Source organism: Canis lupus, chromosome 30 (genome assembly GCF_011100685.1).
Source record: "Canis lupus familiaris isolate Mischka breed German Shepherd chromosome 30, alternate assembly UU_Cfam_GSD_1.0, whole genome shotgun sequence".
NCBI lineage: Eukaryota > Metazoa > Chordata > Mammalia > Carnivora > Canidae > Canis > Canis lupus.
Window position 1 is genome coordinate 1,037,770 of NC_049251.1, and position 16,563 is coordinate 1,054,332.

Genomic DNA, 16,563 nt, shown 5'->3' on the forward strand with positions numbered 1-16,563 from the left:
CAGCGGGAGAAAGGCCGGAATGGACTACACTTCCCGGCATGCCTCGAGAGAGACTACCGGCCTTACCGGAAGGACTTTGACGAACACGTGACACCCTCTCCGCGGGAGCCGGACGGCGTTGGGAGTCGCGTGTGCCGCGTGGTCATGTTTCTCCAGTATTACCTCAACGAGCAGGGAGACCGGGTCTATACGCTTAAGGTGAGACGAGAAAGCAGGTGGTAAATAGTCCTGTGGACCAGCAGGCTGGAGGAGCGGCGAGACGCCCCCGGTTGCCGGGGGTGAGGGGCCTGGGAAGCCCGAAACCTCGAGCGCTGGAAGGAGGGTGCGGCTGTCGGTGTGGGCGCCCGGCCCCTGCCTCTGGTTCACCCGTCTCTGCGCAGCTTCCTCCCGTCCCCTACCTCCGCCTCCCTGTCGACGCTCTCGGGCGGGTTTTCCCGCCATTCCTGTACTGAAATTTTCTTTTTTCTTCGGGCAGAAGCTTGACCCTATGGGACAGCAGACCTGTTCAGCGCATCCCGCTCGCTTCTCCCCAGATGACAAGTACTCCCGTCACCGAATCACCGTCAAGAAACGCTTCAAGGTGCTGATGACCCAGCAGCCGCGCCCCGTGCTCTGAGGCCCCTTAGCTCTCGTGTCCCTCCTGCTACTCCTCAGGGACTTTCCGAAACCAGCCTCTTCAAACTGTGAGCCGTGAAGGCTCCTCGGCACCCTTGCGCTTGGGAATCCGGTGTCCTCGTTGCCTTCGAGCCCGCTCCTGTGAAGCAATCATGGTAGCATCCCTCTTAAGGGAACTAATCAGAATCGTTTCACATCTTGGATCAGATCGAGGTTATTAAAATGATTTGAACGAGTTTTTGTTTTGTATGTTGTGGGGGGAAAGGTAGGGGCTTAAAAACAAAAACAAACAAACAAAAAAAAGAAGATGAGAGGGAAGAGGACCCAAGGGGTACAAGAAGACCACTTGGGAGAAAAACTCGAGTCGCTGCTGTAGCAGTAGTGCTGTGTGCAACAGGGTGTTGGGAATGGGATGGATGGTTGAGACTCCTGCAAGTGTAAGCATTCCCTGAAAAATATCCCTGTGTCACTTAAGTAATTTCTTGCCCCTTGAAATGACATTTGACTCAACTGGAGGAGTTGCTTGAAAAATAATAGCAGCTATACTGTAGAGGGAATGCAGTGAAGTCAGGAGACCAGCATTTTCCCCTTTGCATAATTTTAAGAAAGTCGTTTACCCAGTTTTTTTTTTTTTTTTTTTTTTTTTTTTTTTTTTTTTTTTTTTATTTATGATAGTCACATAGAGAGAGAGAGAGGCAGAGACACAGGCAGAGGGAGAAGCAGGCTCCATGCACCGGGAGCCCGACGTGGGATTCGATCCCGGGTCTCCAGGATCGCGCCCTGGGCCAAAGGCAGGCGCCAAACCGCTGCGCCACCCAGGGATCCCCGTTTACCCAGTTTGGTCTCATTTTTCTCGTTTCTAAGCCCTCTTCCAGCTTGAAATCTGATAGGGATTAGTGGTGGATATCCGTGTATGTATGCTGAGTTACGAGTAGAACTGTTGTGAATACAAAGGCCCTTATACTTGTTTACTGACTCTGAAAATATTCCCAGGCTTTTAGTTCCCTCCATCAAGGAACTGTCTCCTCACATACACCTAGCTTTTTTCTTTCCTTTCCCTTTCCCTTTCCCTTTCCCTTCCTTTCCTTTCCTTTCCTTTTTCCTTTTTCCTTTTTCCTTTTTCCTTTTTCCTTTTTTTTTTTTAAGATTTTATTTACTGGGGCACCTGGGTGGCTCAGCAGTTGAGCATCTGCTTTGGCTCAGAGCCTGATCCCGGATTACCGGGATCCAGTCTCATATTGGGCTCCTGGGAGGGAGCCTGCTTCTCCCTCTGCCTCTCTCCCTCTGTGTCTCTCATGAATAAATAAATAAAATCTTAAAAAAAAAAAATTTATTTTCTTTACAGAGCACAAGAGAGAGTGTGTGGGCACAAGTGGCTGGGGGGTGGGGGAGGGCGGCGGGTGTGGAGGCAGAGGGAGAAGCAGACTCCTCACTGAGCAGGGAGCCAGATACCGGGCTCCATCCCAGGACCCTGAGATCATGACCTGAACTGAAGGAAGATGCTGAACTGACTGAGCCCCCCAGGTGCCCCTTCAGAGATAACTCGATATCCTCCTTGGCAGCCAGCTGCTTTGTGGAACTCTACATGGATCTTAATTTCAGAGGTGAGGTATGAAAGATTCAAGCAGGATTTTGGTGTTTTTTAAGTTACTGTTGGGGTTAATTTAAAAAACAAACCCTGGGAGATTTCGTAAGACTTAGGACAATTCATAGTAGAGGGACAATGAGGCAAAATGTATAAGCTTTGAAGAAATGCTAGCTTGCATCTTCCTCTCTGCCAAATTAACTCATTATTTTCCAATCTTCCCATTTGTGGCTTTCGACATTGTGGATTTGAGTATTTGCTTAGTGCTGCCGATTTAACAGTTGATTTATGGAGATTGTGTTCTAATGATAACAGTCTTTTTCTACTGCATCAAGATTCTTGACTCTAGAAGCAGCTGTAACTTAAGTCAGCATAAATTTGATTTATCAAGACTGCTCCTGGAAAGTGATAGATATGTTTCTGTTAGACTGTGATAATCTATCTCAACAGAGAAGTTGAGGATAGTTGTTGACCTACTGAGAAAAAAAAAAATTATTTCCTGTCAAGCAATTTTAAATCTTAGCCTGTTCATTTCCAGGGTTCTTAGCACTGAATCTGAAGAATTTTAAAGTGTTACCCTGTCCTATTAAGGGGATAATGATGTAAGAAATGTTAATTCTGCAAATAACTAGAAAAAGGATCTGCGTGGAAGCTTTTTAAGCACTAAAGCCAGTAAATGAACTCTGCTACCAATGTTTTGTAATGTTGACTGTAATTTTGTCTTTATTAGTAACCCACTACCTGCCCCTGCTCCCCAAAAAAAGGATTATTATTGTTCTGTGCTACCTGCTGTGTAAATTGAAATGAAAAGACTTTGATCTGGAAATATTCCTAATTGTAATAGAGGAGAAAAGGCAGACTGGTTTAAATATATCGATGAGTTTTTCCTTGAGGTTCTCTGGATATTAACATCTTCTGAGATCTGCTCAGAAACGGAAGTTTTAAGTGGTATAGTATGTTAGTATTAGTGTATGTAAGTGAATGAAAATACACTGTGGTATGAAGCAAAATTGGATGTTGCAGAAACTTATCATTTCTTTTTAAATATGAGAAAGTCTAGGAGAGCAACAGCCCAGCAGGGTTAGCTGTGGAGAGTGCAGGAGCCTTCGCTGCCACCCGGAGCTGGCCTGGCCCCTGTGTGGCCTCTAGTAAGGTGGTTCTGCTCTACTTCATCATCTCCTAAAGATGCATCCTGGCTTATCTCCACACTTGCACACTGAAGAATGCAATGTCTTGATAAACTTGCTTAAGGAATCTCATAAACACCTCAGCATTCTGAGATTTTTTTGGTCATTGTAATGACCTCAATTGGGAGGTAAGAAAATGCTTGAATGAGTACTTGGAAAAGAGGACCAAGAACAGGGAGCATGGTAATACTATGTGAAAAAGACTTCAATCTTGCAGAGGAATCTGAATAATAAATTACAGGCATACCTCATTTAAAAAAGAGAGAAAGTCAGATTTGAATGAGTAGTGGGACAGGCTGAGAAAACATTAATACCTCAGGAAGGAAGAATTCACAGGAAAGCTGTGAGCCTGAGTTATTAATCACAGGCTTCAAAGAGAATTAAACTTTAAGGAGGTTTACATTTTATTTATTTTTTTAAAGATTTTATTTATTTAATCATGATAGATCCACAGACAGAGAGGGAGAGAGGAACAGGCACAGGCAGAGAGAGAAGCAGGCTCCATGCAGGGAGCCTGACACGGGACTGGATCCTGGATCTCCAGGATCTGGCCCTAGGCTGAAGGCGGCGCTAAACCACTGAGCCACCGGGCTGCCCTTACTATTTATTTTTATTATTTTTTAAGATTTTGTTTATTTGACAGAGCACAAGCAGAAGGAGTAGCGGGCAGAGGTAGAGGGAGAAGCAGGCTCCCCAAGAAGCAGGGAGCCAGATGGAAGACTCAATCCAAGGACCCCAGGATCCTGACCTAAGCTGAAGGCAGATGCTTAACTGACTGAGCCACCTAGGCACACAAGGAGGTTTACATTTTAAATGAAAATTTATTTCTCATGTTGTTACCTGGATCTTTTTTGGATTTTTGCTTTGTTTCTGTTTTCTAAACATTTCAGTATTTACGAACTGTATATCTCAAAAAAGTTGTTCTTACATTTTGATTACTGGATCTTTTTAACCAGACTTTTTTTTTTAATTTTTAAAAGATTTTATTTATTTATTTATTTATTTATTTATTTATTTATTTATTTATTTATTTATTTATTTATTTATTTATTTATGACAGAGAGAGAGAGAGAGAGAGAGAGACAGGCAGGCAGAGGGAGAAGCAGGCTCTGTGCAGGGAGCCGGATGTGGGACTCAGTCCCAGGTCTCCAGGATCACACCCCCGGCAGCAGGCGGCGCCAAACCACTGGGCCACCAGGGCTACCTTTAACCAGACTTTTAATTTTCTTTTTTTTTTTTTTTTTTTTTTTTTTAATTTATTTATGATAGTCACACAGAGAGAGAGAGAGAGGCAGAGACACAGGCAGAGGGAGAAGCAGGCTCCATGCACCGGGAGCCCGATGCGGGATTCGATCCTGGGTCTCCAGGATCGCGCCCTGGGCCAAAGGCAGGCGCCAAACCGCTGCGCCACCCAGGGATCCCCATAATTTTCTGTGTCATTTGATAAAAGAAAATTTCCTGGGGGTGCCTGCCTTGGCTCAGGTAAAGATCCCAGGGTCCTGGAATCGAGTCCCACATCAGGCTCACTGCATGGAGCCTGCTTCTCCCTCTGCCTGTGTCTTTGCCTCTTTCTCTGTGTCTCTCATGAATAAATAAATAAATAAATAAAATATTTAAAAAAGAAAAAAAAATTTCCTGGCTCAGATTTTCAGTACAGTTCTGATTCATTGCTAAGGATGATGCTTAAACACTTACATTTGTAAGGTGTCAGGACCCAGGCAAACTCAGGGCACAGATAAGCTATAGGAAATAACTTTCAAACAAAACATTGATGAATCAAAATTTATGGAACACTTTTATTCATGTATTGAACATGCTAAGAAAAAATATTCTGGTGGCAGTAGTAGGGAAAACACTGGCAACAGAGTAAAAAAGATTCTGATTGTTTTCTTCAGGCCTAAAATTGCAGACATTTTCTTTAGTTGAACTTTCAATCTAACTAAAAAGTGAAAATAGCATTTATTTCCCCAGCTTCATTGAGGTATAATTGGCCAAATTGTATATATTTAAGGTGCACCACATGATGAGCTGATATATGCACCTACGGTAAAAAGACATTTTAAGGACAAGAAAAAGAAATTTAGCACAAAATATATAAATTTGAGAATACGGTGCTTTAGAAACAGACGTCTTAAAAATTTCAATAGGGGTCATACCTAGACATATGGTATAGCTGGATTGTGATTTTTCAAGAAATCACGAACGGTATCTTAAGCGCTTTTATTGAAAATATGGTTTTTGAGGTTCTGAGGGCAAGAGGCACCGTCAGCCCTCCCAACGCCTCCGGAGCGAGGTTGTGCAACGCAGCAGTAGTCCTCCAGAGGAAAAAGGTTTTCTCAGATGCACACAGCTCAGGCCCCAACGCTCAGACTACAACTCCCATCGTCCTCCGGGCCTCGCACGCTGGCTCCTCAGGCCCGCCGCGACCCCGCGGCGCATGCGCGTAGGCTTCTCCGTCCGCTCGCAGACTGCAGAGGCTGGGCGGGGCTCCTGGGCGCTCGCGGGACGGTACCGCCCTCCGGCCGCTCCCCCGGCTTCTCTTCGGACCGTTAACCTCGAATGAGGAACGAGTGGGGAGGGAAGGGAGGGGCTGCGGCGGCGCTCTTACAGCCCGCCGGGCCCGGGGCTGGGGGCGGCGAGGTCACGTAACGGCTGCCCTGGCGTCGGCCCGCGGAGGGGCGGCCTCCCCGGCAGCCCGAGCCCTCCGGCGCGCGCCGCGGCTGCGAAACAGTTACCGGCTGGTAAACAACAGCTGCGCGCGCACCCGCCTCAGCTGGCGCTGGTGTCCCGCACCTGCGACCTCCTCCTCCCCTCGCCCCGCCGCCCGCTGCGCTCAGCCCGGGCCGGCCTGCCAGGCCAGCTTCTCCCTCGCTGGGACCTGAAGGAAGGACGGCGACGGGCAGACCCCGCCGCGGCCCTGTGGGGGAGGAAGCGAAGGGGTGGCCTGTCCTGGCACACGCACGGGGAAGCCCGGCGAGCCGACGTGCGCTCGGTGGATTAGCAACGACCCGCCGCGACCCGGAGCTGCGGTCCGAGGGCTCCCGATCCGCCCTCTAGCCGCCGCCTCCCGGATCCCGAGGGCCAGCCTGCCAGAAGAGCGGGCCGGCCACTTGGAAGACGAGACCCCTAGGAGGCATCCTCTGCTCGCCCTTTTTATTCTCTTGTATCCAGAGTGTGGGGTATTTTCCCCGTTATGCATGCGCATCTCTCCCACCAGACCCAAGCGGATTACTGGCCTCAAAAACACCGGGTGGCTCTGCGCACACCTCCCAGCCAGACCTGTGGGGTATTCACCTGATACACAACAGGTGGCCGGGTGTACACCGTTTTGCAATCTGATCTGTGCTATATTCGCCTAATAAGAGTGGGCCTGCGCGCACTTTGCTCAACGAGAACCGGGGGACATTTTCCAGGTAAAAGACTTAACTACCTCGGCGGAAATCTGGGGGTCGAGGGAAGAAGGGCTTCACCTGCTTCTCTGACACCATGGCACTGAGCCTGCAGCCCTGGACCAGGGGAGACAGCTAGATAACTCTTCTTTCTGAAGGAACGAAGTTACACGAGATTGGCAACGTTTTGTCCTTTTTTTTTTTTTTTTCTTAAATATTTACTAGTAGTGCACTTTCTAAGATAATCTGAATTCTGAGTCGTAGGATTCTTATTTGGGACTTTTTGTGTGGTGTAAATCAAGATTATTGAGGGTTTTTTTTTTTTAAGTTTTTCTATTTTTGCAACCAAAAGTAGCTCGCGTAGGAGGAAGGATTTTGCGGGGTTTTCCTTTTTTCTTTGTTCTTCTAAAGGAAAACAGAATAATGCATCCTCCAGAAACCACCACCAAGATGGCTTCAGTGCGGTTCATGGTGACACCAACGAAGATTGATGACATTCCAGGTTTGTCAGATACCAGCCCGGACCTCAGCTCCCGATCCAGTTCCCGAGTAAGATTTAGCTCACGGGAAAGTGTGCCTGAAACAAGCCGCAGTGAGCCTATGAGTGAGATGTCTGGAGCCACCACTTCTCTAGCCACTGTTGCCCTGGATCCAGCCAGTGATCGGAATTCTAACCCCCAGGACGTTACCGAGGGTGAGTAGAAAGACGGAGGATAGGATACTTTCATTACCGCCCTGGGAAATCACTTTTCCATTATGCAGTAATTATCAGGAACCAAGGTCCTTCTTTTTGAGACGCCTAGGAACCTTCCTTTGGAATAATGGTCAGCACAGTGACTGCCTGCCCCAATACTTTGCCATGCGGGAAGGAAAGTAGATTTATATTTTGACTTCTGCATTTTTGCCTCCTTCACATTGAAATGCGTGTTTCGGTTAAGGATGAATATCAAAGAATTTAATCCGTTTTCAGCACAGAGGATCCTAAATTGTGAAATTTACTGGAGAGTTAGCTTTGGGGCTCTAATTATCACAGTCTGCTTTTAAGGCTAGTAACCAGCAGTAGTTATTGACCGTATCTTAGTTATTGGCTTTCCCACAAAGACTTCAGATATTGTATCACAAAATTCTTTTTAAAAATTTAAATTTTAGAGACAGTGGTTCAAGAAGCTAAGCTCACTCAGGGTGAGGCTGGTGGGTCTGTTGTGCTACCCTGTGGAATGGAGAAATATAAAGAGGCTTTTAGGACCTGACTTTTGTTTAAGTTTTTCACTTTGAATTTTAGATGAAGTGTATTGTGTCTCTGTGGTCAGTAAGTAGTAGTATACAAGCCACGTCTGACTCAGTTGACCACTACAGACCTTTAGCTGCCTAAACTAATTTATGTTAGCTGGTTTGGAAGTTTTTGCTGGATTTAATAGGAAAAGGTGATAGAAGAACGAAATGAGATAAAATGGAAAGGTCAAAACGTTTTTCAGACTGTGAGGTAGCGAAGTTTGAGAATTACTGTACTGCTTTATGTTTAGTTTTGTGCTAAATTCTGACATGTGTCAAGTGATGAAAATTTCTCTTAAGAATCTTAAAGGCTCTTAAAATGGTATTCTACCCAAATTTGAAAACCGTAGCTTCTGACTTGACATTTTCTGGGGTCAGGAGATATTGTTCCTCTTAATCTAAAGAGTGCAGGAAACCAGAATGATTTTAGTTCCTTATTTCTGTTTGTGTTTCTGAATGTCTGGAAACAAGGTAGATATGGTAAAGTTTGTAGTCCTAGAATTCACTTATCCTTGACTAATTTTATGGAGTTATGGACTTAACTATTTTCAACTTCTTGACAAACTTTATACCATATACTATGGTATTAAAATTACAGTATGGAATAAAAATAACTTAGCATTTTCTCTTTCTCCAGATTAATTCTAAATTGTAGTTTTAGTTTATATCCATCATACTATATTTAGGTTGTAAAAATACCAGATAAAGACTATAACAGTATCAATTATTTTATTGCTGTAATTGTCATCAGGCAATTTATAGCTAAATGTTGTTAGACTTGTGACTTACATGTTATGGAACTGTAATTTTATTCTGTTTAAAAAGTGAACTTACTGAGTAATGCATTAGCCTTGTAAAACAGGATCCTTATCCAGCCTGCTGTCCTTATCTTATTTACAAGCATTCTTTACAGTATAGAGAGTAGTATCATTTTACATGATAGGGATAATGCTGGAGACATGTCTAGGTGAAACCTATGTTGTCTAGGTTGGTATAGAAGTTAAAGCTTGGCTCTCTAACACATTCCTTAATGTTTAAATACTCTAATACCAAAAGAAAAATCAGCGGTCCAGCCATTAGATTGCAATTTTCACTATATTCTCAGGAAACTAGTTTCCTATTTTACTAATGACCTATCGTTTTTCTTTCCACTAAAAAAAAAAATCTTAAGACAACTATAATCTTATACATTTTGCCCACTTCCAGAAGGGTTGGTCAAAATACAATTATTTCATCTTTGGCTTCATAATATGTGGATGCCTTTGTTAGAATTTGATATAGATCTTCACAGGATGTGGTTGTCAAGAAAATTAAGGATATATTAATCTAATATTTGTCTCTGGGCTGAAATTAGTATAGGAAAACAACACCGCATTCTGCGGTTGATTCTAAAGCTCATAGTGCATTTCAGAATTGTGTTTCCTATTTTAATATTTAGAATTCATAATTTTTTGGCCTTCTATACATCCTTCTGTGGTTGTGACAGTGGTATGATTCTCTCTCCTTTCTCCACAATGCCCATGCCTCCCACATTTCTATCACATTTAAGCTTCCCACTTTAAATTTCTTTTCTTGTCATACACTTTTTACTCCCAACACGCTGCACAACTGAGGGTGGTGAAACAGGAAGTGTTAAATACTTATTTCTATCTGTTTTAATTTTTTCTACTGTTGGCCTTTTGAGTAGATAATTGTCTTTCTGCTACCAAAGTATTTCTAAATGTCCTTTCATTTTGTCAAGTTTCCCTTAGATTTTAACTAAAAAAAAGAATCTTAGACTGAACTTGCTTGTACATGAACAGTGCCTTAAAGGTACTACGAATTGTTGAGAATGGATACCTCTGGAGAGTTATGAAAATAGAGTGGAGAATGGGAACTTTTCTTTACCTAAGCAATTCAGAAACGGGACGCCTGGGTGGCTCAGTGGTTGAGCATCTGCCTTTGGCTCTAGTCGTGATCCCAGGGTCCTGGGATTGAGTCCCACATTCAGCTCCCTGCATGGAGCCTGCTTTCCCTCTGCCTATGTCTCTGCCTCTATCTCTGTCTCTCTCAGGAATAAATAAGTAAAATCTTAAAAAAAAAAAATTCAGAAGGGCATGTACAGTATTTTATATTGAGGGTGTATGACTCTTATGAACCTCAGATGATCAAGAGTTGAATTCTGAAAGAAAAACAAAAATTCTGGTTAAACTTCATCTTATAAATGAAGAAACTAAGGCTCACAGAGATGGTTATTTGTAGATCATGGAGTGGGAAAGCCAAGACTGAAGCACAGGCCTCCTGACTTATATCCAATGCTTTCCATTATCTCATTTTGCTTCTGCCATGATGAACATTTTTTACATTTGCCTCATAACCATCTGGTTATTTTAAATGATTGTTAAAATAATAATTCCCAAAAAAGAGCAGGGAACGTATTTTTATGTGTCTCACGCAGGCTCTAATACATTTTATCCTTTTACAATTTAATGCATGCTTCCTGAAGCTCTGATATATGTGAGGCCCTCCAGTAGGAATTATAGGAAATATGTAGATTAAATGGCTTCTGCCTTTGGAGAGCTTGTGGTCTAGTGGTGAAGATGACAAGAACATTTTATCCATTCTTTCAACATTTACTGAACTTATTAGAGGTCCACGCCCTGTTCTAGGTATTAAGGATGCAGACCAAGAAAAATCATTCGATGACTGTTCTAAGGAAAGTTATGATCTACTAGAGAAAAGAAAGGAACGCTCATATATATTATAATGCTGCATGATAAACACAAGAATAAAAATACAGCACATTGTAGAATAATGTAATAGAAAAATACGGCAAAGGAAAATGAACTGAGGTAAAAATGGAGACACTTAAAGACTGGAGGACTTGGTGGGGTAAAGTGGTAGTGAAAGATGTAGAAGGATTAAAGATTGTGGTCAGACACTTAAATGTTGGAGTTAATGGCTTCGGAGTGGGGCAGTCCTGTGTTAACATGATCTAGTGTGCAGCCTTGGGAGTAGGTTTTTGAAGTGGAGTAAAAGTAAAAGCCATTTAATTCAAAGAGCTCTAAATATACCATCCTCGAGGGTGGCTGTTTATCAGGTTTTTATTTGGAGGTGTTAGTTGGTAGAGGTGCAAAAATAACTTAGAGCTAAGCCCCTCTTTCAGAGAATCACCATCTCTCTAAAACTTTCTCTGATTCAACCCCACACCCAGATAAAATCGATCAGTTGTTTACATTCCTATATCCCTTATACAGACTATTACTATAGCACCTATTTCACTTAATTTTGTTGATTTTCATTATATGTTATATTTCTCAGTTAGGCAATAAGGTTCTCGTGGACAGGGATGCAAAGTTGATTTGTATCATCAGCATCATCTACTGTGATGACAGATATAATTTGCACTCAATAAAATACATAATGAGTTGAAGATTTTCTAGACTAAAAAAAGACATAGAAATATAAACAAAAATTTAAAATATAAAGGCAAATGAAATGTACATACTTAAAGTAGCGATGCTTCATCTGGTTGCATATCAGAATGATCTAAAGATCTTTTTCGAAAATACTTCTGCAAAACAAAACTTCTGCCCCTTATCTGGGGATTCTGATTTAATTGCATCAGTTTTTAAAAGCTTTTCAGCTGATTCTAACATAAAGCCAGCATTGACAACCACAGATTAAAAGGAAAGAGTGATAAATGCCGTACAAGTGGAAGGACCTTTCCCACCTGATTGGGGTTTCACTGAGTGGATAGGCACAGTAGGCTTTTCCTTAAATGTCAGTAGGTCTTAAATATTTATCTGGCCTTGGAGCCATTACATTACACATGTGTGTTTAGCCTTTTTTGGCTCATCTACCAATTCTGTGTGTTATTGGAGGTCTTATAAATGTCTCTATGCTAAGATTAAATCAGAAAAAATGATTGGAAAGCAATCTAATTTTGTTTTCTGTTTTTTTTTTTTAAGAATATGTTTCAGAGTACCAAGTACTTTTCTAGACTTTTCCAAGAATCTTCTAATTTTTCCCCAAAATCAAAATAAGTGAATTACATTGTTTTGCCAATCAAAGGTGACTATAACTCTTTTAAATATATCTTTCATATTATAATTGGCCCTTTAGCAGTGCAGGGGTTAGGGGGGGCAGCCCTCATGCAATAGAATATTTGAATATAATTTTTGATTCCCCCAAACCTTAACTGCTAATAGCCTACTATTGACTGGAAGCCTTATCAATAATATAAAGTCAATATTGTATTCTTACAATAAAATAAGCTATAGAAAAAAAAATGTTATTAAGAAAATCATGAAAGGGGCACCTGACCTGGGTGGCTCAGTCAGTTAAGCATCTGCCTTCAGCTCAGGTTAGGATCTCAGGGTCCTGGGATTGAGCCCTGCTTTGGCCTCCCTGCTCAGTGAGAAGTCGGCTTCTTCCTCTCCCTTGCTTATGCTTACTTGCTTGCACATGCTCTCTTTCTCCTCCCTCTCTCACATAAATAAATAAAACATTTTTAAAATAAATCTTTTGGGCAGCCCAGGTGGCTCAGCGATTTAGCACCGCCTTCAGCCCAGGGCCTGATCCTGGAGATCCGGATCGAGTCCCGCGTCGGGCACCCTGCATGGAGCCTGCTTCTCCCTCTGCCTGTGTCTCTGCCTCTCTCTCTGTTGCTCATGAATAAATAAATAAAATCTTTAAAAAATAAAATGAAAACTCTTGTATAAACATGTACATTTTCACTTTGAGGAGCTATGAGAAGTTGAATCCAATTGAAATTTGTCATTATTTGAGAGTATTTGAATTTAACATTCAACCTTAAGTTTTTATTTTTTATTTTAAAGATTTTATTTATTTCAGAGAGGAAGGGCACCAGGCATGAGTAGGAGGGGCTGAGGGAGAGGGAAGAGCAGGAAGCCCAACATGGGGCTTGATCCCAGGATCCTGGGATCATGATCTGGGCTGAAGGCAGATGCTTAACCTACGGAGCCATTCAGGCATCCCCCCACACCCTTGAGATTAAGAGTTTTGTGCTCTGCCAGTTGAGCCAGTCAGGTGCCCCTATTTCAGTGTCTTTTAAATAAATGGTCTGCAAATACCCAGGGTAGTTTAGTAATGCTGAATTACATAGTTATTGATTTAGGCACGTCCATTCATCTTTCCTAAAGTTAATGAATATTCCTATTTTGACCCAAGTTTCAGTAGATCTGTTTTGTTTGTTTTTTTTTGTTTTGTTTTGTTTTTTAGTAATCTCTACCTCCAGTGTAGGGCTGGAACTCACAACTCCCAAATCAAGAATTGCATGTTATACCAACTGAGCCAGCCAGGCACCCCACAGTGCCTGGCTTTTAAAATGAAGTTTTGTTACAAAGGAGGAAGGAAGCAATAACTTACTTATTTATTTTTTTAATTTTTTTTATTTATTTATGATAGTCACAGAGAGAGAGAGAGAGAGAGAGGCAGAGGCAGAGAAACAGGCAGAGGGAGAAGCAGGCTCCATGCACTGGGAGCCCGACGTGGGATTCGATCCCAGGTCTCCAGGATCGTGCCCTGGGCCAAAGGCAGGCGCCAAATCGCTGCGCCACCCAGGGATCCCGCAATAACTTATTTAAAACAACAACAAAACACTTGTTTTCTGAGGTGAAATTAACAAAATTTTGTTTTGAATTGTGTTTTCATTTTCCTTTCTTTACATTTTTAGAAATATGAAGTTTTGACAATATATTGCGGTTTCATTTTCTACACAGTTTGTAGTGTTGACTAGAAGCCTATCTAGCAAGTATTTCATAATAAAGAATGAAATGTCATATGTCAGAAATGAAATTCTGAGTACTCGAGTTATTGTGAATAGTCCGTGTTCATGGCGCCGGTGCTGTGTTTTTGGTTGGTGATTCTTGGGTCCTACAGTATCTACACTGTAATGACATTAGACTAATGAAAGAGAGAGCCTTATATAGGGAGGTGTAATACTGTGGAAAAGTAAAGACTAAAAGCTGAGGACTTTGAGTACACAGAAGCTTTTGACAATGCCTTCTCTAATATTTTGGTCAGCAGCCAAAATGGGTAACAGCTATCAAATTAGCTAGCTATCAACTATCCTGCTCCAGGCATCCTTTCCTTTACGGAAGACTCACAGCTTCAGGTCTCTGAAAAAATAACTAGGCAAGGTAGTAGTATGTTGTACTCTCAAGGTTCTCTGTTCACACTCTTGTATTTACAGTCCTGGTTTAATGCCTTTTATTACATAGTGAATTAGATAACATGATTGTGAGCTCCTCAAGGGCAGCGACATGGCTTGTTCTCCATTGTATTCCTATTTCTTCACACATAGTGGGCACTCCTCTATGTATTGAATAATGCATGATTTCTTCAGCTTCTATAAAGCGTGAGATTTTCCTGATGTTTTGATTTAGAGAAGTCTTTGTTTTCCTTGCAGTACAATATTAATCCATCAGACAATAGGTCTTTTATGTATTTACTGTCCTTCAGTTGTTAGTTCCCAAATATGTTATCATCATTGATGCCATTTTATAAGAATCCATTTTCATAGACAATTTTATGTAATTCTGAGCTTTAGGAGTTTTCAGTTCTTTTTACCCATGATAGTTGGTCTTCATCAAAGTAATTGATTAACTCATTAAATTCCCTCTATAATCATGCACATAATAAGGCATAATTTAGGATTTGTGATAAGTTTGAGATTTTAGTTTTTTATAAGATTGTATTTATTTGAGAGAGAGTGAAAGAGCACAAGTAGGGGAAGTGGCAGAGGGAGAGGAAGCAGCAGACTCCCCACTTGGGGCTCCATGAGCTGTTTACTTAACATGTCAGTGAGAAGATAAGTTCAGAAATTGAAATTTTTTAAAAACTTGTATAGCAGTTTGATAGAGCAATTTTATGTCAAATCTAGTAGTAAAAATTAGAATTTGTGTTTTGTATATTTTCCATTTTCTAGTATTTCATTTTTATTATTTTTTGATAAAATTTGTAGCCCACAATGAATTGTTGAATATAAAGAAAAAATAGTCTTTTACCAGAGATAATTTGCAAAGCACTGTTCTTTTGAATGTTTGCCTAAACTTCTGAATGATACCACATGAGTTAGTATTTCCCTAACAGTGGCCCCTTGAAGCCTGAGTAACTGAATTGGGGTTGTAGAGTGGGTTAGTCCTTCAGGCAGGTCTGATATTTTCCTTAAGAATCCCTGCTCTAACACATGATCTCTTTATTCTCCTAATATTTGAAGATAAAGGGGCGCCTGAGTGGTTTGTTCGGTTAAATGTCTGCCTTTAGTTCAGGTCATGCTCCCAAGGTCCTGGGATCCAGCCCCAATCAGGCTCTCTGCCCCTGCTTCACCCTCTCCCACTGCCTGCCACTTCCCTTGCTTTTGCACGCCCTCTGTCTCTCTCTTTTTCTCTCTCTGTCAAATAAATAATTTTTTTTAATTTTAAGTTAAACATTTTTAGTTCTGTACTTTTTTAGAAGTTCTATAATTCAGGTATTTTGAAGAAATTCTGTGATTCACATCTTTTTCTTGTCAAACAACATCTCAAGATGAATTATTACAGATTTATTGTTAGATTTATAGAATTAAGAGTATGGGGTTTATAACTGATGATAAAACATAATTAAACCTTTGTTGCTCAAACTTTATCATAAATATACCTTGATCAAGAAAATGAAAGCATAATATTTTCTACTTCTATTTAGTTGCTGGCTGGTGGTTACAATGATTCAGTGAGAATGTCTATCCTAAATATTTGAAGTAATAAGTTACTACATTAGAAACAACACTTGAGGAAAAAACAGAAAAAGCAACTGCTTGGATGTAGATTATACTCTTTTCTGTTATTTATAAAAATACCATTTGTAGTGAACCAAATACTATAATCACAAAACTATTAATTGGTCAGAATTTTAAAAGTTCTCTTAAGTGTGGCTGGATCATAATAGTAGATAAAGTACTCTGAATAGTATCTTCAAACTCAAGAGTTTAGAAGAGAGTCCAAAGGTTTGAATCTGTTTCCAAATCAGAATCCATTGTTCTTTGCACACCACTCCCACTAAATTGTGTGTGTGTGTGTGTGTGTATGAGAGTATGAGAGACAGAATTCTATGAAAAGGTGTAGACAGATGAGTTAAGTCTACATTGTGTGTGTTGGAAGCTAGTCTGTTCTATTTTATACTTTTCCAACTTTAATAGCATGCTGGTACCTTTGATCAAGCTCTAGTTGCATTTTTTATTTTTTTTTAAAGAATAGTATTTAATGTTACTAAAACCTTAGCATCATATCTACAGGATGCTCTCAGGAATGAACAGAATAGCATTTGGTAAAACTCATGTGTTCAAAATGTATGTGAAACAGGGATTTGCTTACTGCTCACTTACTATGGCGGTCTTCTTGCATCCTGGATCCATTTTTAACATGAATTAGTAGATTCTTAACAATCACTTCAGCAGGACAGAGTGTGGTTCTAGATTATTTGTGTATGGCTTTTGTACAATACAGTTCTCAGGTTCTGAGAACGAAGAGGAACT

General features: G+C 41.2%; 2 protein-coding genes across 4 annotated transcripts in view; both read left to right on the forward strand.

The window, feature by feature from the left end:
• The first annotated feature begins 42 nt into the window (after positions 1-42).
• Positions 43-851, forward strand: NOP10 (NOP10 ribonucleoprotein). Its single transcript, XM_038579900.1, has 2 exons — positions 43-198; positions 476-851. The coding sequence occupies exons 1-2, from the start codon at positions 145-147 to the stop codon at positions 614-616; spliced, it is 195 nt and encodes a 64-aa protein (XP_038435828.1). The 5' UTR covers positions 43-144; the 3' UTR covers positions 617-851.
• Positions 852-6,045: 5,194 nt separating this feature from the next.
• The window catches only part of SLC12A6 (solute carrier family 12 member 6), an 88,134-nt gene continuing 77,616 nt past the window's right edge, over positions 6,046-16,563 (forward strand). For 2 of the 3 annotated variants that reach the window (XM_038579901.1, XM_038579903.1), the window contains exon 1: positions 6,047-7,470. In XM_038579901.1, coding sequence (XP_038435829.1) covers positions 7,200-7,470 — 271 coding nt within the window. In that variant the 5' untranslated portion in view covers positions 6,047-7,199. Of the gene's footprint in view, positions 7,471-16,563 lie in introns of all 3 variants that reach the window. The other variant, XM_038579902.1, reaches the window with a different exon arrangement.